The sequence below is a fragment of the Thunnus maccoyii genome, chromosome 21, assembly GCF_910596095.1.
Source record: "Thunnus maccoyii chromosome 21, fThuMac1.1, whole genome shotgun sequence".
Classification (NCBI taxonomy): domain Eukaryota; kingdom Metazoa; phylum Chordata; class Actinopteri; order Scombriformes; family Scombridae; genus Thunnus; species Thunnus maccoyii.
Genome location: NC_056553.1, coordinates 12,283,067 through 12,307,106, shown reverse-complemented (window position 1 = coordinate 12,307,106; position 24,040 = coordinate 12,283,067). Strand labels below are relative to the sequence as shown.

At 40.8% G+C, this 24,040-nt stretch overlaps 1 protein-coding gene across 2 annotated transcripts in view; it reads left to right on the top strand.

The window, feature by feature from the left end:
* The first annotated feature begins 1,443 nt into the window (after window positions 1–1,443).
* Window positions 1,444–24,040, top strand: part of ctdspla (CTD (carboxy-terminal domain, RNA polymerase II, polypeptide A) small phosphatase-like a) — a 31,683-nt gene continuing 9,086 nt past the window's right edge. The window contains exons 1-3 of one of the 2 annotated variants that reach the window (XM_042399900.1): window positions 1,444–1,871; window positions 20,190–20,356; window positions 21,677–21,709. In XM_042399900.1, the coding sequence (XP_042255834.1) occupies window positions 1,796–1,871; window positions 20,190–20,356; window positions 21,677–21,709 (276 nt within the window). In that variant the 5' untranslated portion in view covers window positions 1,444–1,795. The remainder of the gene's footprint in view (window positions 1,872–20,189; window positions 20,357–21,676; window positions 21,710–24,040) is intronic. The other variant, XM_042399901.1, reaches the window with a different exon arrangement.

The window sequence follows — 24,040 nt, the reverse complement described above, 5'->3', positions numbered from 1 at the left end:
TGGTTAATTAATAATTTAGTTTTATGGATCATTTATAATACACTAATAACCCATGTTTTGGGTTGCCGGGTTGATAAAAATCCCTTTGGCTTTGGCTTTCTATTTAGCAATAATGCAGTTAGAAATGCTGAAAATCCATTAATAAATGCTGATAAGGGCTTCAAATTCTCTAATATAAGCCATCGAGTTTTAATTGTTAATAAGTCATTAGAAGGGGTTTTACAATAATCCATTTTACTGATGAATTAAATAGTAAAAAGAAGACAGCTGAGAGCTAAAAAGCGTCATGCAAAAGGGATTTTTCACAACTTAGAAAACACAAAGTTATTTTAATTAATTGCCAACAACTTAGAAAGTCTTTAGAAAGTGATACTTATCAAGTTGTACAAATATGTCTCTCGAGAGTCCCCCAATATTATGGAAATCCAGTAATAATATGACTGGAGTATCCTTTTAAAAATGTAATCAATGGTTTCTTTTTGAAAAATGAATTCCTTTGTCTTCACTTTGAGATAATTTGATGCTGTGTTTTTGTGACTCCACATGCTGAAGGATGTTTCAAATTCAAGCAGGCATGACTACTAATGTTTTTATGCATTAACAATATTTCGAAAAATCACACACTCTGGATAGACTTGCTTGTTAATGTGTCCCCAGGGCCTGTATTGCTACTACTGGGGACACCAAGGGCATGTCATTGCTATTATTTCAGGGAATTTGGGGGTTTAAATGTCACACAGTGAGTTTTTTAAACAGAGAAAATCCGTAAAATTTGACTTCAATCCATTACAATAACAGGATTTGGTGTTCTGTAATTATATTCCTGAGAGGAAGGCTTTGAAACAGAATTTATGTGGCCTAATCATAGGGACAGATTTGCCAAAAATATATTTTTAAAAGCTAAAAACATAGATGTTAAATGTGAAAAATAGTATTTTGAAGAATTTTATAGAATTCCTAAGGAAGGGTGGGGTTGCCTTAGTGGACTTTAGACTCTTGACCTCAGTGTTTCTAAAATCCTCCTGTCAGCAGCGAGACATTTCCTCTGCCAAAAAGATGTGAATATTCTCCTAAATAATTTGGGGACGAAACAATAAAGTAAAAATATGAGATTATTTTCTGTAAATCAGACTATAATCTCTGTGAAATGTTTCCCTGCATGCATTTTAAAGGATAATACCAACAAACAGTGAGTGGAGGGCGGACTGGGGGGGGGGGTTATCCAGCACGAACTGAGCAGGATAACGGAAATGTTGAAGGCGTGTTCTTGTTGTTTGTTGTTATTGTTGTTGTTGTTGTTGTGAGCCTGCACGGTCGCCATCTCTGGCTAAACACTATGACCGTATCACGCAGTTGATATTGTGTGTGGATTGAAGCCTGATCGTACAGTAGCAGCAGCAGCAGCAGCAGCAGCAGCAGCAGCAGCAGCAGCAGAAGCAGCACAGCAGCAGCAGAAGGCGGGGGCTATGCTGCCTGCAACAGCCACAGCAGACACACACACACACGGCTTCAATGCAGGACTGACGCTTTTGTTTCTCTCTCCCCACACATCGGACCGTCACCTCAAATGTTGGACGCACTGTGGCCCGCTTCTTCTTCTTCTTCTTACTGACATTTCCTCTTGTTTGTAAAGCTCCGGGGGGAAATGGGACTGCATGCTTCGATTAAAATGGGATTTTAATGCTGCAAACAGCGGACTCTCTAGCCTGTGCGCAGCCGGGGGACTGTAGCGCGCTTGGTAATGTTTGCCAAGGAATAAAACGGTGTAGCCGAAGGTGCGTAACATCTCGTTTCCATGGACAACACGTCCATAATAACACAGGTTGCAAATCCGAAAGAGGAGGAGAGCATTTCTTCAAGTCAAGATAAAGGTAAGGCGCAGAAAAAATGCAAAATCTGACACATTTTTTTAAAAGATTTTTTTTGTCTGAATTTTGATTTCCGTCTATTTTGGTGCAGCCGCGTATTTGTTTATGTTGCACGGTGCTAATATGATCTGCAGCCCGTCAGTGCAGAGAGGATATTGGGCTTCTGACTGCAACAGCAAGCCAGTGTATCGACGGTAAACCTCCATTGTTCAGCTGAGGCAGAGAAACATTAAGAGCCAGAGCCTCCAGCCAGGCTGTCACTTTATATAATGTTGTGAGTGCACTGAAACTTTACTGTCAAGCGCTTTATTGTGCAGGACTGGATTTTTTTTTAAATCATTTTGCGACTTATAACGTGAAATTTTCTCATCTGTGTGGAGTGTGCTCGGTTTACTACAGGGGGCGGGTACTCTACTCTTTTTCTCCCTTCACTATCGACATCCCTGTATACACAACACTGTAAAATGCCTGGTTTACTACCGATAACAACTAAATCCAGGGGTAAAATCATCAGTTTAGGTATCATAATTGAAGAAAACAACCAATTTCTAAGTATTCACATGAGAATAAATAGAATTGTATAGATTTGAAGTCGCTTTCTAAATGAAGGGGATGTTTTTATATACTAATGTTGGAAAATCTATAATAACATTGATGTATTTTTCACATTTTATCAATTTTAGAACGAAAGCGCCACACTAAAGCAATAAAAATGTGAGAGGACAATGCCTTTACAGTGAAACCCAGCTTGTTTATCAGTATCATCATCATCCTCAGTGCTTATTGATGATAAAAAAAACAATATATGACTGATAGTGTACGTTCACATGGTGAAAAAAGTCCATTTTCATCTGTGTCAAAAAAGCCTGAAAACACCAGCTCAACAGCTGTTCCACAGATTACAGAGGCTGAACGAAAACACATTTTCTCTCTTGTTGTTTTGCACAAGAGTCGCCACTTCGCCATGTGGTGATGACATCAATGACAAATCCCCCCCATGAGTCAGGAGCTTTTCAGTTTTCATTAACTTTGAGAAGGGTTTGCACTCATCTATGCAGGCCAGTATACTCGCACTCTACTCAGAGTTTCCCCAGAGGGAACTTGTGCATATTTATCTCACTTCCATATTTGTTGGAGCTGCATACAGGTAGTTGACAAAGTGTTACTCGTGTTATGGAGCGCTGCGTGCATACACGTGGGCTACACAGGTGTCAATGGGGAGATCACAGTAGGAGGGCAGGGTTGTTTGGAGCTCAGGGCCCTGACATTACCCCAGCACCCATCCCACTGAGCCATAGGGTGCCTGGAGGCCAGAGGGACCACAACTTCCTGCTACACCCTGTTCTCTGTTGAGGAAAAGGTCACCTTCCTGCATCACCCTCTGCTGAGCACCGCTGACATACATGAACCACCCTGACTCATTAAATGCTCAGGGTGCGGCCATTAAATCCAGTTAAAATCAAGATCTGGACACAAATATAATTCAGGATCAGCGTTGAGGCTTGGACATAACCTTTATTTTCAATACAAGAAGCTCCACGACTGACCTGGATGATCATGGCAACCAGATCAATTATGATTTATGTACCGCCGCACATTTCCAATATTCTTTCCCCTCATCAGCTTACTCTAATCTTGTGGCGCTGCCTTGATAATTAAAAAACATCATAAACAAATCAATGAAAACAATCACTAAAAAGCAAACATTCATCTTCATCTTTGGCTGGACGGAGAGAAATAACATCCAGGAAACTGTTGCTTTCTTTTCTTTTTAGCACATTTTAAAGCCCTTGCACAGAATTCCCACACTTTCCCGTCTGTGACATCCTGCTTGTCTTGAGCAGTAAATCCCAGATGACGTGTGGAATCCGACAATTAATCTGGCAGGATAAAATCCGGGGTCAGTCGCTGACCAGAGAGAACACAACACACACACACACACACACACACACACACACACGCAGTCAGGCTCCTCAAACGGCTGCTGTGACACACATAAACTATCACCAGGGAGCTTTTCCTGAATGGAGTTCCTGCCCTTCACTACTGGCTCTGTCAAAGCAGACAACAAACAGCACTGTTATGTCCGGGACAGTTACTCCTGCTCGGGCTGCACTGAAGCCACAAATGATTACACATGCTCACACGCACACACACACACACACACACACACACACACACACACACACGCTGAATATTTCAGAGCGCGGGCGGGCTATTTTCGGAGTCCTATCAGTTTCATTCCAAGCAAAAGATGTAGTAACTCATTAGAGTTTTTTTAGACATTTGGTCAGGTGGAGATTATATCTTTATGCATTATGGATTATGTTAAATGAGGTGAGCGCCGGTATCATAATGTGGGTGGTTACTTTTTCAGACACAGCACATGTACTGGTACAAAGTCAACCATTTTGGAGGATGTATAAGGCTGTTTTTTTGTGCTAAGAAGTCTTAGTTGGATTTGTGCTGTGACACGTTCACACTGTTTGTTGTATCATAATGTTGTTTTGCTCTGAAAAAACAGCAATGTGGTACTAATTTAAGGCTACATATTTCACAGTAACCTGCACAGAAGCAAATAGGAGCCTGAGAAAACAGAGTTTCTTCTCTCCGAACCCAAATTAGGCTTTTTCATTTGGCATACTTTTAAGGATCTGATGCAATGAATTGTAACGACTGGACTGACTCCGCACAGGGAGTCACAGGCTGGCCAGACTCCGTCTTGCTTCTCAAATCACTCAGGCTTTGCTCTGATAACTTCACAGGCAGATAGGTATCAATGGATGAGCCGTTTACCTTAATCAGATTAGGTTGAATCAGAGTTTAGCTCTTCACTTCTGCTGGGTGAATGATGACAGACACTTTGACCAACCCACAGTATTATTCACACAGTGTTGAGTTAAACAGTGATTATAACATTAATGGGATTTCTCACTTGGAAACCTTTCTCATTGGGTGTTGTTTCACTTCCTGTATGACACCTAATTTATTTCCAAATGATCATGCTATTAATTCATACACTTGTTAATAGCAATGACATATATTTTGCTGTACATTGCTTGCTAATCGGTGCAAGATTAAGAGCTGCAGCAAGAGATTATTCTCATAATGGATTGTTTTCTCTATTAAATGTTTCGTCTGTAAAACATCAACAAAATTTGAAAAATGCCCACCCCTAGTTCCCAGAGGCCACACAGATGTTTTCAAATTGCTTATTTTGTCTTGACAAACCAAAACCAAAAGATATTTAGTTTACTATCATAGAAGTGTGAGAAAACCAGACAATAATCACATTTGAGAAACTAGAATAACATTTTTTTTGCCAGTTTAGCTCAAATTGAAACTGAAATGTTTTACTAACAACACATATTTAAAAAAAAAAAAAAAAAAATTCCCTTTAGTAGATAACTCATGATCAGAAAAGTCATTATCTGTGTGTTTGTCAGTTTTGTTTCTTCCACACTGAATATCTTCGTAGAATATTCCCCGGAGTCCTTAGAATAAATGTTAGCTTTTGGGTGAAAAAACAGAAAGACAAGTTGTAATTTCTTTAATTGCTTGCTTGGTTTCCTTGGGCAATCTGATCAATCTGAGACTGAGCAATGTGTATTCCCCTGAAAGGACATACAGTAATGTCATCCTGGCCTTTCATTGCTCCAGTGGCAGCTCAAGGCTGCTACAAGACAGTTTGGACACTATACAGTATTTCTCACAGAGACCTTAACCTTCAGCTTTTAAAAGCTGTGTGGTCAAGGTTCTTTATCTGTCCTACGACACGTGAATCTCTCTTGCACATGGTGGTGAGATGTACAATTTGAGAAGAAGCACATAGATGAAGAGGAGCAGCAGACACGTGAATTTATAAATATTGTTCTCTGACACGTTTAAGTATCACAATTCCCTTGAAATCATTGCTTTTCATCTATATTGCCTGGGAGAAAACGAGAAAAATACTGAGGCGGTAATTATATTATAATCTAAAAAAAAGGGCTGTGATTTCATGTGCGCTTGGCTTTTAAGGTTATTCCTGGAACACGCTGCTGTACATACATAAAGTGTTTATGATGTGTGGACCACACCTGCATGGGTCTGTGCAGCACAGTTAGCGAGGGGCACTACTGTGAATTTTGGCTAGCCTGGAGTTCCTGGCACTACTTGCCACTTTGCTGTGTAGCCTACAGCTGTGTCATTCCTGGACCAAAGTGTTGGGCAGACGAAAATGATGATCTTCCACCTTGGTGATGTAGATTTCTTAGAGCTGTATATATGCGGGTGCTGCATGTCAATCGAAAGCTCCCCACCTCCTCTTGGGAATCACATTGGATCATTATGTGCGTACAGTGAAGTCAATATCCAATGCACCATTTTGACTGAGAGAAAGAGGGAGAAAAAAGCTGGACTCAGTGCTCTGAAGTGCAGGTCCTTATTACAGATTTATGAGCCTATTTCAGCCAATGCTCCTCAGAAAAGCAGATTATCTTCACCTCCAGGGAAGTGTTTTAGATGTTTCCCAGCACATCTTCATTACTTAACTCCAATACCGTACTGGGCAGCTGATTGGGAAGAGTTGAATGTTTTTCTTCCAAACTTAAGCTCCTTGACTGATAAGCTTGTTAACTGTATGTGTGGGATCGGCCCACGTCCTCTTGGATGAACACGCCTGAAGTGGAAGTTGGGGGATTGTATTTATTTATGTCTTTTAGATGGATTCAGTCCTACAACAAGAAGCGGTATAATGTTTTTACAGCTGTAAGTAGCAAATGAATGTATTGTGTGATGTTGTTGCCCCGCACAGAGCTTGTTTGGCTTTGTAAGTAACCGCAAAGGACTTGCCAACGCTGAATTTCACATTACGCATGAGCACACAAACAGTCAATCACCAATAGTGGCTCCCTTAGGTGCTTGTTGACATATCAACCTCTGGTTTTTATTTGGAAAGGATGCTTAAAAAAATCTGAGTTTATGTTCATATTTCCCTGGTGATTTCATTTCTGTGTAAGTGTTTGTATTTCGAAAGAAAAAGTGTTCGCTGTGAGTAATTTTTTAAGTTTGTCAAAATGGGAAAAAACAATTGATGGTGATATCCAGGGAACCTAATGTTTTTGCAAACTCTGAATTTATATCAAAATGATTGGGAAATTAGACGAGAAGATTGATACTACTCACAAATGAGAGTGGTGTCAATCTAAGTGTATTTACCAAAATGTCAAACAGTTGCTTTCATTTTTATATAAATTTTGAGTTTGCAAAAACATGAGCTTCCCTGGATATCATCATCAATATTACTACTTTTTTCCCCTTTTTGATACGTTTTAAAAAACACCTTTTTCCTTTAAAATGTAGCCAAAATTAAATATGCATGTAAACAAAATCCTTCCAGTCTTTATGCTAAGCTAAGCTATCATATAACAAATTCCACTCAAATACAGATATTTCTTATCTAAAAAGGAAAATTTGTTGACCAAAAATGAAAAAATCAGACCATGGCCCTCTATGTTAGGTCAATCTTGAACGCTAGCTGTATTCAAAATATACCCAATATTGGTTTTGAAGCTAGTAATATCTAGCTTAAGTAATATTTCTGTAAGCTTCCGCCTCTCTCTGGTACATTTCCTCGGTCTTGGACTTTGATCCTGACAACATATTATAAAAATGTCAAATATTGATTGAGTGTATAATGGCTAGCAGAGTTTTCTCCAAAGCCTATGGGGGTTATCTCTTGTGACACAGAATGCTTTAGGAGGATTTATGTTAGATTTTCACATCCGCTCACAATAAAGATTGAACTCAAAAATCAGCAGAGTGGCCCTTAATTACAAAGCAGCCTGTACTGTACGTAGATCTATGGATTGTGAGACACAATGAAGAAGATGCAATCGCACTGCAATCCGTCCTCAGAGAGGCCACAGGGGAAATGATGTGGGTTGGCTCTTTTTTCACTCCTACATTGGCTGACTGTGAATACTTAAACCTTCACTCAGAATGCAGCTTTAACAGAGAAAAAAAAGGGAAGAAGAAGAGTTCACACCACTCCTGCTTTGGCTTCCAGTTAAGGATATAGTTTAAACATCCTTTTACTTGTTTATATATCTTGTCACAGTAGAGTATTGTTGATATTTCCTCAGATCAGCAGACACTCTGCTTCTTACTGTACCACAAACTCTGCACTCTGTTATGGTCTCCCGCTGGATCCGATCTGAAGACAGTTTACACAAGAGCCAATATTTTAGCTTTGGCCGTTCTATTTAGCTTTTATGTAAGTAAAAGTAGCAATAACACAATCTGAAAATAAGTACAAGTCTTCATACAAAATGTTACTCAAGTGAAAGTAAAGCAAAATCTATTTAAAGTATTCATAATACTTCAGAATGATTATATTGATTGGTTACAGGTGCATTACTGTAACTACTTTATCTACTGTTGGGTGGTTAAATCTGGAACAATGCACAATAAGATGATCATATGAAAGCTGCAACAATCAGTCAGGTAATCAATTAGTTAATCAACAGAAAATGATTCGGCAATTATTTTGATAATCGATTAGTTGTTTTAGTCATATTTTGGTAAATGTGCTGTTGGCAGCTGGACAGGATTTGAAGCTTTTCTGTGTCAAACATGATAGTAAACTGAATAATATATCATTTTGGACAATTGATCAGACAAAACAAGACATTTTAAAACATCAGCATGGGCTTTTAGAAATGAAAGCGGGAATTTTTCACTATATTCTTACATTTTTAAGACAAAAGGATCAATAGATTAATCGAGAAAATGATCTGCAGATAATGAAAACAATCATTAGTTGCACATGCTTTGTGTGTAAAATCTCAAACTGTAAAGTTACTATATAACTGTAGCTGTCATGTAAATGTAGTTGAGAGAAAATGCTGTATTTCCCTTTTAAATCTAAGTAAGTTGAAGTAAGTTAAGTTGAAGTATAAAGTAGTGGAAAATGTAGGTACGTAAGTACAAATAACACAAATTTTGAGCTGCTTTTTTTTAAATTTCCAATTTAAATATTCATACCTTTCTTATCTCATTCATGCTTTGTGATTGTCTGCTTTTTAAGGAGTATAATATATGTGTTCCTGCATCAAACACTCACTATTTCTCTGCTCTCAGTGAAGTTTGTTACCCCTTTCGATGGTTCTTCTTTGCAGTAGAGTTTGGGTTTTACTGGGCCTCTTTTTATGTCTGTGTGCTTTGGACCGTATGTTTGACGGCATTGTGGGGAAGTTTTATGTTCATCTGTGGCCTCAAGTGAAGTTCACTATGCTGTGGTTGCTTGTTTTGGAGCAAACAGTGTTTCAAAATGTCCGGCGTGGCCTTTGAAGAGACCATTACAGTAGGATTCCAAATAAATTCTTTGTAAGATGATATTCTGCCCAGTCAACCTCCATCAGGAGCAGTGATTGCTTGTGATTGCACTAATAATGTTTATATTGATTTGAATGAGAAAATATACATTTTAGTGCAAGATAACAGAAGAAGTCCAACTGTAAACTCCAGTTAAGCCGAGTGGATATGCGTATACTCTCGTGTCCGTTTTATAACTTTTGGCCTAATTGACTGCAGCCGTCTTTGACTTTGAACGCGTCAAACCTCAAACCTCTCCTAATTGAGCACAGACTGACACTCTGGTGCTTTTGCTGCATGCCTGTCATGCTTATCTTTAAACGCACAGTATTGTTGTGGGATTTCGTCACTCTGTCTTTCCTGTATATCTTGACATATCGGCATTCAGCGGCTGGGAATGACTGAAGACTGTTATTAATGCTCCAAAAGCCACAATCCCCGCGGAGCAAATGACCGCCTGCCACACGGCCGCTGCTGTAAAGCCTGTTTCTAACGGGACTTTTTACCAGAGCGTGGACTCGGACAGGTCGCTGACTCGGATTAATTGAGCATCCATTCTGCCAAACGGACATTGTCAAAACAGATCGATACAGTGAGAGAAAGGGAGAAAGAGTGTGGGAGAGAGAAGAGGGCAGGAGAAAGTCCTCAGATAGCATCTGTGTGTCTCTGGGGTTGCAGACAGGTACCCAGCCTGGCTTTGACAAGGGGATGGCCTTTCTGCATATTTTGCCCTCTTCTGGCTGGCATTCATCACTAGTAATTGGCTATCTAAAAGGGAGATCATGTTTTGTCCATAATGATTTTCTGTCATCCTTCCTGAATTATGCTGCGTGCCAGTTTGCAAGATATTTGACAGCTGAGCATAAAAGGTTTATACATTTTTAAATAGACCAGCGAGGGATAAGCAAACACAGACGCCGTAAAAGATACAAAGAGGCATTTTTCTGCCTCTCCAGAAGTAAAGGTGAACACTGTTTAACTGTGAATCTCAAGGGGCACTAAGTAGGACATGCTGTGTGTGGAAATGTAGAGATGAACGCCTCTCAGAGAGCAGAGGCATGGGAAACTGTAGCAGCAATGCACAAGCAGGACATATATATGTTTATGCCAACACACACACACACAAATACATGACCTACTTGTTCACTTCCTTTCCATTCATAGCAAGCAGCACTCTAATGAATCTGATTAACTGAAAAAAATGCAATTCTGATGCCTTTTGATGGTTTATTTTGTATCTGGGAGCAAAACTTAAGATTCCTCTCTGACGTCGTTCTGGATTTCAGGATAGTTTTTACAGTTGCGTCTCGTAATCTAACGTCACCAAGTGTACAAGCATGTTCTTAATGAAGTGAAGTCCGAAGAAAGGCCGTTAATTTCATCTGACATTAATTCTTCTAATGCTTTTTTTTTTTTTAACCAACAGATAAGCAAGGAGGATTTCCCATCAGTCACTGAGCCTCTGGCGCTGAGCGTGTAGTTGTAGATCAGAATATAAAAAGATATAAATAATAAACCGCCGCAGCCCCAAACGACGTGGGCCGTGTTGCTGCCGGTTGCGTAACTCCAACGGAATAGTCAGATCTCCCTCATTATTTCTCCCTGAGCTCTCAGCGGGTTAATTCCCCCGCGCTTGTCATCTCCTTCATTTTGCCGAGCGCTCAAGAAGCAAGCAGCAGCCCTCGTCCCCCCCCCCCCTCCCCGCGCCCCCGTGGGCTGCAAAGCAGGCTGGCACCGCCACCATAGCGCCTACACAGCTGTACGGTTGAGGCAGGAAAGCAGGGGCACACGCACCCCCGTCTCTGTGTCAGGGTTCACGGCAGCAGCGGGGAGAATTAATACCTTGCACGCGCATTTGGGTGCCAGCAGAGTGGTTTATTTATGTATTTAAATCTCAGCAAACCATGTCTTAACTTGTTCAAATGTAACTGTTGCGTGAATGTCAGTTACATAAGGTCATGTAGGATGCATATGTATATAATGTATATAAATCCTCATGGATAAATAGGGAAATAAAGCCAGAAGGGCAGCTGAGGGTCAGTCACTGTGACTAAAGGCATCTGCTAGAACCGGGTGTACCTCAACAGCCTGTAATTTTCACCCGGCCTCAGCTGTCTGTGTGGGGAAGTAAGGAGGCTTAATGGGAGTTTATTTTATCATACTGTGCTATTATTGCCTTGATGGCCTCACACATAACCCACCACAGACCTCGGCACAGTGAACACACACACAGCCTGAACTGCAGGCTCAGCTTATCTGACGCTACCCAACTCCACTCAGCTGTTTGGATTTGCTGCATGTGTGTGTGTGTGTGTGTGTGTGTGTGTGTGTTCAAGTGTATTTTGAAGCAGATGCTCTTTAGAGTAAATATTGTTTTGCCAGCAGATCTGTTGTAATTATCATCGCTTCTCTTGGTGGGGGCTTTTGTGTGTGTGTGTTTGTGAAAACAATCAATAATCTTTTTTCGTGTCAATGAGGGCAGAACTCGTTCTTTAAAATTCTGTGTTTATTCTGGTGATTGTGAGTCTGAACTAGTGCTGAAACAATTAGGTGATTAATCGATTAGAAAATAAGTTAGCTGTAGCTCGTTTGGTAATTTCGTCGTCCACATGTAAAAGTGTTCTTGAGCAAGACACTGAACCCCAAATTGCTCCTCTTTTATGTGAATGAGAAAAATGGAAGTCACCTTGGACAAAAGTGGCCGCCAAAAGAATGTAATGTTAATCAACAAGAGTTTTGGTAATAAATTAATCATTTATCAAACAAAACTGCCAAACATTCAATGATTCATGCATATTAAATATGAGGATCTGCTGCTTTCTTCTGTTTTATGTTATTGTAATGTGAAAATCGACTATTATTACTATTTTCTGTCATTTTACAGACTAAAAAAGTAATTCATTATTGAAAATTAATCAACAGATTTGGGCATCCTGGTAGTCCAGAGGTTCAAGAGGACACGTTGGACTGGGGGCTTTTATTGCACGTCATCCCGAATCTTTCTAATGGTGTTTTCATGGGTAAATATTTAGATGCACTCAAGAAATGCTGGATTGAAATCTTCAAACATGTACAAAAGAGCAAAATTCAGGCACTCACTGGAGTAGAGTTTTCATTAAAAAAGCCTTTATTGGTTCATGGCTTGGACTAGAAACAGTTAAAAGAACAACCAGTTTTGATCTTTGTCAGGTCTTTATCAAGGTTCAAATCAGGATATAGTACCTGCACCTGCACCTGACCTTTTTATGCGTTCATTCAGCTGTGTCCTGACAACAGGTGGGAGAGTGAGTGTTTTCCAGAAAGTACTTCCCCAAAACTCACCAACCAAACCATACTATACATAAGTTATACTCTGTTAAAATAATGCAGTTATAATGTTAATGTAATACAGCCTTTAAAACCAGGAAAAGACAAAGCTTATACCATATCACGATGTAATGATATCCAAAATCTAAGACGATATCTTGTCTCATATCACGATATCGCTATAATATCGATATATTGCCGTGCCCTACATCCAACTGAAGTAACAAGAAGAAAAACACATTTTTGAGTGGAGGGGACTGTAAAAAAAAAAAGTAATAAAAAATGAATTTGATGATAAAAATAACTTTGGAAGCAGCCCTTGTCTACACTTAAGAATAAGATCAAAGTGTTTCCTTTCTTAGCGTCATCACAATATACTGTGTATCTGCAGGGATTCCTTCCACTGTGTTATTTTGCTGACACAGTGTACAACAAGGATTTCCCCCCAGCTGCTGTCTGCTGCTGTTAGTGATAGCCTGAGACAGAAACAGCTTCATCTTCAGGTACTTCTGAATGTTGTCAACTGAAGACATTGGATCCCAGGCTCCAGGCGAAGAGTGGATTACCCGTTGGTGTTTGTATGTGCGTGTGGAAAGTCCTGTTCTTCATTTATGCTGCAGCCGAACTTTATCTAGTATTCTATCTCACATGGTGTTATATAAGCCCTAGACAGCTGGTCCCACCTTTGATGCAAACACCCCACACTCAAAAAATCTCAGCAAGGGGAGGGGAGGGGAGAAATTATGTGCACTGCTTGAGGCGATGTAAGCGTAGTAACATGTCATTTTTGGTTGTTGGTGTATTCTTGCCATGATGTCAGGTTACCACTGTCCGATGAAGACACTTTATTTTTCTGAGGTGCACAGAAGCTTTAGAAAGCATGGAATACCGCTGGCTCCCGGCTGAACATTGCTGTGCCATTTAAAACCGGCCTGTTTTCCATCTGAATTATTAAAGCTCCACCTTCACATGGACTGGTCTCACATTTACCTTCATGCCCCCCAGGTACTGTACACTTACCTGCCTGGCTGGTCAGCTAACTGTTGCAGGAGTGCAGTTAAAGGTCTGTCACATAGGTACTATTAAAGGTAATATTAAAGCAGCTGATTTCTTATAAATTTGGCTGTATTTATGGAGATTCGGTCATCATTCCTGCTCGTAATAACTTTGTACTCACCAAGTTAAATGGGGAATGGTAATTGGGGACTTTGCACAGGTCAAGAAACACAAGCAATCAGACATTCAAGTATGTTATCCCAAATAAGGTGGTTTAAATCAAGATTTTCCAACCGTTTTTGCACTGCAGACCATCTTTATATTGACAATTTTGATGCAGACTGGCTGACCGAGTGGGAATAGCAAGGAAAAATGCAGAACAGACTGCAGTTATCAAAGTTCAAGTTAATTCCCACAAAAATAGCTTATAATAGCCTATAAAGTGATATAATTATTTTTCACCTTTATTCATGGCCAGGTAGTAAATGTTTAGATAATTTAGGTTTAGATAATCTGGCTAAACTGTTGCCATGTTTAAAGGAACACTTTGACATTTTGGGAGATACGCTGCTGGTTTCCTGGCAGCTGCCAGCCAAGAAATACTACGCCACACCTGTAAAACAGTGATTTGTTGTTTTTACACTTCAGTTTTTGTACAGATTAAACAATTGAAGATATAACATATTTATTAGTAGCTTTAGAGGTGCTAGTAAGCAGCTATATTTGGACAGAGTCAGGGGTAGCTGTTTCCCAAAATGTCAAACTATTCCTTTAAAACTTTGCGGTCCTCAGATTGTTGATCGTTGATGTATTTATGTTGCCATATCCCCAGATCTCAGGGATTACTTTGGATTACAATGTTATCATGAGACAAAACTATGAAAATTAGATCCATGTTGTAATAAACTTGATTGATCCTTTAATTGACAATCCTGCTGAGCAGCTTCACCCAGAAGCTTTTGTCCCAAGAGTGATAAATGCCCTGACGTAACCCTATGAGACGCAGCGCACTGTAATGGGATAAAAGCTGCTAAACTTAGTTTCATATTTTACATGTGGCATGTTGTGCTTTCACTACTTGTACCCTTTTTGTGCTACAGTAAAGGAGGCCAACTCAGAAGTCTTGAGCTAAGCCGGGGATCATATTCCCTCTCAGAGCCTGGCATTATTCCACGCTGTGGGTCATGGGGTGATTATCTCTTCCTGTCAGGAATGCTGAGAATTTCCTGCGTTTTCTCCCTCTTCCGGCCTTGTTAGTGGTTGTGCCTGAACATGTGACACGGAGCCTGGGCCCGGTTGGCTCTGATTGACTAGTGAGCTTTCTATCGCTGTTACCTAACATTCAGCTGGAACATTGACACAGGCAGTGACTTAAAGGGCCATTTTCACAGCTCTCACTTCAAGGGAATATGCTGAATCAAATGAAGTATATTCAGTGGGTAAATAATGTGCACCTGCTCTGAGGAGGCTACAGATTTTGGCTATATATCCCTCTCTGTCTCTCCAGGGAGCTTTTGTTAGATAAAGCCACCCTTCACCTAGATTTTGATTTGATAGATTTGTTGTGTTTTTTTCAGTTTGTGCAGGTCTTTGGTCTTAATGGCAAATGTTGCACTTTAACCTTTTGCTGTTATTCTCAGGGCTGACGAAAGCTGCATTACTATGCAAAGCAAGCTGACTCCAGTTACATTCCTGTGCAAGGACATTGCAAGAAAAAAAAAGTTCCTGTGTGCTTTTAGTTGTGTCAGAATGTGAATGGATGCTGTTTTTGCACACGTGGCTATTTGCCTAAACATGTGAACATATGCTGTGTGCGTGTGTGTGTGTGCATTTGCTCGGTCTCCGGGAGTAGTCAACTCTCAGCTATGTTGTTTGTGTCAAAGGGAGAAAGGAAAGCTCTGTTTGTGTAGGGTGGTGGTGCAGGAGGGGGTGGAGTAAGAATCAGACCCAAGTATAGGCTGTCTCGCCACAGTAACTCTCCCCACCCATGCTACGCCCTTCTCTCCCCCTTCCAAGCTCCCTCTTCTCTCTGTCTCTCTCTCTCTCTCACGCGCTCTCCCACCTGCTTTTTCGGGGCGGTCGACTGGGGCAGCAGACCAGGGCGGGAAAATGTAGACCGTCTCAAAATGGAGGTGCGCATGTGGAAGAATGACTCCGAGGCTTTTGAGGCCAACTTTAGGGAGAGTGAAGGCAAACTTACTGAACCAAACTTAATACATAAAATGGTTCATTCTACCAAATTTCAAAAAACTTTTTCTCATTTACTGCTAGTGCTGTCTAGCCCTGCAGATAGTTTTGGTTTTATTTGCCCATCTATCTCTCAGATTGCAGCCTCCACCCGAATACAATATAGGTTACTTTCTAGTAATCCATCAAGTCTGAAGCATTGAAAAATGACATTTAAAAAAAATCAATGTCTATATAGCTTTTAAGAAACAGTAACGCTGTTACTCTGGATAATCTAAAGAATTCGCTGTCAACCGTTAAAATCCAGACCGAAGGTAGAAAGTTTCACTGTCAACTGTTGACACTGAGGTGTGTGGATGTCACTTTTCAGGACCACTTTCTAATAAGGCATCATCCATAAAGTGTTTATAGCTCTTAACCAAAGGCTTTATTAGTTAGAAAGGTTTTGGGATTTCCAGGTTGTGTAGCAAGTGTCTCACTCTCTAGTAAACCATCAATTCTGCAGTTATAAATGTGTCTTTAAGAGTAAACAGTCAATTAAGTCTATTACGTTAATTAAGTCTGTTTTATTGCAATTTTTTATAGGTTGTTAATAAATGGACTTTGGTCTTTGCTCTCTACAGCAAATGGTCCATTCTACCTGATGAACTATAAAAGACAAGGCCAGTGTCATGTTGGAGGAGGATGAACACCAGCCAGATATTTTTTACAACCTGGAAACCTAAAAGTTATTAATGGCTCATAAATGATCTAAAAGCATTATTAATTGCAACTTATAAACCCTTTTTAAAGGGAGCACCACAAACGAAATTACATTCATCTCCTTTGTACTGGATGGTGGCAGAAATCTCAGATGAGTATCTCAAGTTAAACCTAATCTGCTTTGCCAGTTAATACTTAAAGGTATTGTACAACAGTTAGGGATATAAATGTATTCGCTTTCATACTGAGAGCTAGATAAAGAGATTGATACCACTCTTATGTCAGCTACCGCCAGCAGCCACTTAGCTTAGCTTAGCTTAGCATAAAGACTGGGAACGGGGGAACAGCTAGCCAGGCTCTGTCTGAAGGTCGGTGTTAATGCATATTCCTTCAGGCGAGTGAGAGAATTTTTTTTATTTGGTACACCAACCCTTTAAATTTTATAGAAAGTCTTGGTGACTTGATGAGATTTTCTCAATTCTGTGTGTGTGTGTGTGTGTGTGTGTGGACATGTTTGTGTGTGTCTTGACCTTGGTCTTTTAGGGTTAATGCGTTCAGTTGTGTTGTTTTCCATTTTCTCTAATCAGATAAATTAATCCCATGCTTCAACCATTAAAGCTCCGTCTGTACATAACAATAAACATTTATGTTTTATCCACAGCAATGAATATAGACTGTATACTTCCAATCTGTTTTCTGTAGCAGCAGTGAGTGAATCAGGTCTACAAAGGCACAACAAGGTCATAGTAACACAGCATGTTGCCTCCCTTCTCCGACTGTATAGCTATGCTTGTTTACCAAAGTGTTGCTTCTTGGGAAAATCTATCTGGGAAGAGGAAGATCCACAGCGAGCTTTGGACTACAAAGCCGCAGAGAACAAAGAAGACGAACTGCCCGAAGCCTGTCAGATCCAGTTGGAGCAACCGGAGAATAGTTCCAGGCATCAATCTGAAGGCTCTCAGAACAGGAGCCGGCTGCAAACAGCCTCAGCATGCATGGCTAACTGGGCTGCCTGTGTCACACGGCTGTATGAACACGTTAACAAGACAGCAGCAAACAGGGACACTGTGTGATGGCTGCTCCGAGGCACAGAAATGATGATTCCAGCAGTCCAAGTCAGCCCGTGGACACCTCAAAGTCTTGAGCAGATTTGGGATTTCCATGCCTAAAACTTACCTTTAAAGCTGTTAAGCGGGCAGTATTTCTACTACAGGAACGCCTCGGGACAAACGCACTGTCAGATTTTAGCCTTTGTAGTTGCCCAAATTTCTATTTTTAATCACACAACCTCACCAGCAGAAAACATAAATCGTAATCCGTAATAGAACATTTATGGAGACCTACAAAGCATTTGAGTCTGCTCGTTTCTCCACTGTCAGTGTGAAAGTAGGCCATGGGCTTCAGAGACAGTGATGGAGGAATGATGTAAGCAGGGACCTTTACTGTATGTGTATGCTGTTTTCTCCCTGGAGATCTGCAGCACTCTGCCAATGATCAACCCTTCTTGCCAAGCAAATCGAGGTTTAATTGTCATATACTGTAGTCATACAACAGAAATAATTTCACAATACAGCTGATTATAATATAGAATCTACTGCGTTTTCAGTGTTTTCAGATCAGGTCTGAAAGCTATAACATTTTCTTTCTTTCTGCCTCTTTTTCTCCTATATATTAATCTGTCTATCTTGAATTGTCCCTTTTTTCATCATATTAATTAACTGGACCACCTTCCCCTGAGGGCACTCCGATGGTGGCTATTTTTGTCCCTGTGCTTCCTAATGCATGAACTGATGCCTGCCTGACTGTGTTGTACAACATACATCTCAGGCCCCTCGCTGTGTCACGATAACGCGATGATGCATGTGAGACACAGTCGGTCTGCAGCTCCGAGCATCACTCCTGTCTTTTTCCTTCAGCGGATGCAGCTGTCATTACCATAAAAGCTTTTAAACAGACATGATACCTGCTCTTATCAGATGACATTGCTGTGAAATGGCATTAAAACAGCACTCGATTCAAAGTCAAGAGAAGCCTTTTTTTGTCTCACAAAGTGTTACGTATTCATCAGTGGTGGAATGTAACTAAGCACTTTTACTCAAATATTGTACTTAAGTAAAAAATTTCAGCTACTTGTACGTTAATAGTGTATTTCTATTTCACATTTCCATTTCACATTTATAGTTACTTTACAAATCAAGATAAGATTTAAATCAGCTCCACTTTGACTCACTACAACAGTAAAATGCTCCTTACACATGAATGCCTCAGCAACAATAATCTAATATCTAATAGTAGGACACTCAAAGCGGCCATTTATCCTTGACTTTCGATACTTGAGTACTTTTTACTGATATCACTTGCATACTTTTACTTAAAGCAAAAGTCAGACAAAAGATCTGCACACTGCACTCCCAGCTCCCAGCTAATTATATTCATTTAATTGAACAGAGCAAACACTTTGATCTAACAGAGATCTTCGCAGGCATTGTCATTTGCTCTGTTAGATTAAATGGGAGCTATCAGTGCAGTGTGCAGCTCTTTTGCCTGACTTTTGCCTTATCTTCTGGATGTGTGTGCCCCACACTTTGTTTATACTTTTACCTAAAGACATACTGTGACATTTTGAGAAATTATTAAGCTCATTTGCTTTCTTGCCAAGAGTTAGATGAGAAAATTGAGACCAATTTCAAGGTTAAATATGGAGGTACAGTTAGCAGCCAGGAAGGTTATGTGCTGGACTATTTCTTGGCTGGGGCATGGATGTATTATAAGAGCTGGATACCAGACTAAAAATGGCGCCCATTCAGTCCTATAGGAATTGCTCGCCTGGCACATGCCAAAAAAGTTTCTAGCTTCCGGGTTTGCTTCTGCGTTGTGCGACCCACTGAATATGCACAGTAGTGTTTCCCCCACTGGCCCCTCCCACGAGCTCCCACTCGGCCCCTAGACTTAACATTGTGATGACGTCACAGATTTTTAAATCGCTTTTCTCGGCTCAAGGAAAGTTTTACAAACATAAAACCTCCATGGATCAAAAGTTCATAATAGAAAGAGTCATAATTGACGTTGTTTGCAATTCGAGGGGTCCTGTCAACAGTTTTACAGGCGTCTCTTTTATAATGGTGGTCTGTGGGGAAAATTCTTTTTGGGCCGCAGGGGGATTTTTCACTGCAATACCGCGAGTGGCCACTGGGAAAAATTGGCTGCAAGGCTGAGCGGCGTGACCCTATCCAGCTCTTATTATACATCCATGGGCTGGGAGCAGTAACTTCCTGCACTCTTTGCTGTTTGCTTGGCAACAGCTTAGAGTCAAGAAATGGACGAGCACATGACCCCAGCTTATTCAAATTTTTAAACTTTTTTACTTTTCTGTAAGGATCAAACAAACAAAAAAGAATATGTTATTTAGTGAACTTTAGAGGTGGGTTTTCTTATCATTGGACAGAGCCAGACTAGCTGTTTCCCACTGTTTTCATACTTTGTGCTAAGCTAACCGGCAATATGGCTGTAGCTTCATAATGAACTGACATATATGAGAGTAGTATCAATATTTTCATCTTATTCTCCGCCAGAAAGTGAATGAGCATATTTTGCACTGTCAAACTCTTTGTAACATCTTCATTGCAGCACTTTTACTTATAACTAGTATTCGTACAGTGTGGTAGGCTAATGCTACCGTACTTAAGTAAAGTATCTGAATACTTCCTCTGTGGCTCATTTCCTTTATGCAAAGCAGCCTGACCTCACTCTATCTTTGGCTGTTTTCTCTTGCAGTCTCCCAGTCCAACAGCAGCCTAAAGAAGCACCGGAGCCGGAGCATTTTCAGCCCCTTCTTCTGCTGCTTCCGCAACTACAATGACTACCACGTGGAGCCACCACCCGCCAACAACAAGACACTTTCTCTGCCCCCGCCGCCAGAGGAGAATGGCAGTCCTCCCAAGGTGAAGCTCATTTTTCTCTGTAGGTTGACGCCTACATCATAGTTGGCCAGAGTCCAAATTACATAGTATTTGCATCCACGTGACCAAACAAAAGAAATTGTGGGAATTAGTTAATATTGTATGACAGAAATTTGAGTTTCACTCGAGAGCTCCAGTAACGAGAAACATTTGTTTAGTTTTGTAACCGAGAGCTTGTCAGGGTTTGCCTTTTCCTGCAGAGAGCTGAGGCTGAGGCGCTGTGCAGCCTCGCTGAGCTCCCTCCACAAATTTTTCCAGCTGCCTCAAACCCGGTGAACCCAGAGGTTGTTTACCATCCACTGCTTGAAAATACGGGCTCGCTTCCCATCTTGCATTCTTCGATATCTGCCTACACACACAACCGCACACACAAAATAACACACAGAGCACGCTGGGAAGCTCAAAAGACACACACACACACTCGCTCGCTCCGCCTGACGCATGCTCACACACAAGCTTGTGCAAGTCTTTGCCATACACTCATGACAACACATGTACGCACGCACACACACACACGCACACACACACACACACACACACGCACACATACTGCTGCATCTTTAATCCCCATAAAGTGGACCTTGTCTCCGGTGTGATGGATTGCCCGGCACCCACGCCTCCCCCTCTCCTTACACACACTCTGACCAGTGTAGTGAGGATGTGTGAAGCGAATGTCCTGGCTGTAGGAAAAGGCGCCAAAACCCGAAGCTCCTCCACAAACACGGCGTTCCGCTGCCAAGGCAGGTACACGGGGCTATAAATGGAGCAAAATAATATCACATTTCCACTTCTGTTTACCTGTAAATGTCTCTCATTCAGGGGTGGAATGTGTGGCCCTTTACAGACACTATACATGTGGTCAGCGCTGACCCGCTCTGGACCCTCCTTAACAAATGAGTCCCCATTAATTCAGAGTGAACCTAGCGAACCTTGCCATAAAAAGCCTTGTTATAGTGTGGGGCTGATTTTCGAGCTGGGTCCGTGCCCACAGTCCCTCCCAGCAGTGTACTGTTGCTGGATTTCTGGCCAGCCGTATTTGTTACTATGGCAGCTCTGTTTGTTTTTGAGCGAGTTGTTCTCACTTTCTATCACAGTGTGTACTATATGTTCCTTTTCTCTGTCCCTCTCACTCCTTCTCTTCCCTGTGCATTTGTTGATTAGAATATTGATGTTGTCGTTTGCTTCCTTGCAACGATTTTTCACTGTTTTTCTTTTGCTTTCCGGTTTCTTTCTGGGGTTTATTTTTTCCCCCTCACCTTCAATCTCTTTCTCTTTTTCTCTCTCTCTGTTTATTTTCTCCAGTGTGACCAGGTCCAGGTCATCCCCATCCCCAGTGTATGTATTATTATCTTTCATTTTTCTTCATCTCACTCCATCACAGTAACGTCCTCCCTCTGCTCGCTGCGCTTCATCATTCTAGCTGCATGTGGATGTTGACACAGAGGTGATTTTTCGTCGCTCTCAGATGAAATTTTTGCACCGTTTTATGTTTTCAAGGCTTGGCTGCTTTGCTCTGCTTACCGACAGAAGAAAAAAAAAAATTTAGCTGTTAACCTGGTCATTACTCCACTCCAACGTAGTGAATATATCTGTGACAAATGTGCTTATCATCATATTTGGCTTTGTCCACCTCTCCTGTGCTTCTCCTGCCGCTGTAACTGAACATGAGATTGATTTTTATTAGATAAAATTGATTAAATCTTACTCTAAACTCCTGTACCACTTCAGTGTGAATCAACAAATGGATGGCTCGCCTTTAAAAGACTTGATTAGATCAGATATGTGTCTGTACTGAGAGAGATTAGACTGTGATCAATGGTCAGTGAACTGCTGTTAGTCCATTAGAAGGGGGCTTGATTTCAATGATTTGAAAACATCCATGCTTTAATGCTGAAACTGCAGTTCATTTAGCTATTTTGGAATCGAAGCAGTGCCTGTGGTTTACTGTAATTTAGGATATTCACACTCACAGCATCTTACATCACAGCCAAGCTTTAAACTACACTATCCAGCAGACACCTCCCTTCAACGGCAGGAAGTGCATGTGGCGACGAGGTCTGCTCTCTGTATTCCCGGCTGGGTCCGGGCGAAGTCTCCGAGAGGCGACTTAAATAACCTGAACTGACCTGGAAAGGTTACGTCTGTCTTTTACTGAAGGCTGAGCTGTTAAAGCAACATCAGAAAGTGAGCAGAAAAAAACATGATATTTACATATGAGATACAGTGCAGAGTAGAGTCACAACACCTTGTGAAAGAAACCAGTACGTGAACACACACAAGTATCACACATGCATAAAAAATGTACAAATAATCAATTGAGGAAATCGAGCATTTACAAGCAGCTGACGGAGTTTGCTCAGTATTTATTAATGAATAAAACTCTACTAATAAACATAATATATGTAATTATAAGTAATAATATAATTCATTATATGAGTTTATTATAAATAGAAAAAATTAGTGTTACCGCCAGTATGAGCACCCATTTCACTGCATATAAGTACCCTTTGATCATACTAAAGTCCTATTATTGTGCCCTTACAATCCCAAAATCCAAAAGATATTAAAAATATATTAAAATGTAATTTTTTCCCTTCAGATGTAACACAAAATATCTCATATTGTTTGATAATTTTTCATTTAAACTCCAAAGAAAGTTATAAAACACAAACTGGAATTGATGTGTACTTCACACTTGTAATTACAGTCCTTAAATAGTATACATCTGGTAGTCATTTGAGCTGCTAACACAAGCTCAATTCTTCCATTTTATACTCTAGGTAGCACATGTATTATAAGGAATTTCATATTTTAATTAATTTGAAACAGGGTGTTGGTTCATATAGTGTTTAGTGACACACTGGAATCTCTGTTGTCACTTTAACTTCCAACAGACTTCATTGCCTGATTGCTGGATTTGTCTGTTTCACAGTGATAAAGTGAGATTACTTCCTGTCAGTGAGCATGTTGCGCTGTGGTTGACCAGTTTGAGAGAGCGCCCCCTGGCTGTGGTTTCAGGTGAAGGGCTTTTTTTTTTTTTTTTTTTTTATAAAGTGCAGCTGCTTGGTGAAAATGTCAAGGTCCCAGTCAGTCAGTCAGTCAGTCTTTCTTTGCTCAACCTGCATGTGTAAATCACATTCATCATGCCCTGACAGGATGTCATTCAGTGTCCTTGCTCCCAGGGAATTCTTCCTGCGATACATCAGCATGCGGTCTTGCGATAAGACATGATAGATACAGTCAGCCTGCACAAACACACGCGGAAAATGGCTGGCATACTGAGCAGAGCATTATAGTGTGTTTTTGTGTAAGACTGACAGAGTCCTTGTGCCTCACCTCTTTATAGATACAGTTCGTGTATGTGTGTGTTTGCATGTGTGTGTGTGTGTGCACGTGTGTGTGAGTGTGTGCCCCCTATGGCCGCACCATCTGCCCCGTGCCTGTCTGTAACTCCAGGCCTGCTTTGCAGAGGACACGAGTGTTTCTCCTTTACCCCTTTGACCCTGAAGGCAGCACAGTCACAGAGCTCAGTCGACATGAGGTAATACAGAAAATATCAGCAGGGACTCATACAGTAAAACCGTAAAACCACAACAAGACCAAGTCAAGTCAAGTCAGTTTTATTTGTGTAGCCCAATATCACAAATGTACCCCTAGTACATAGTA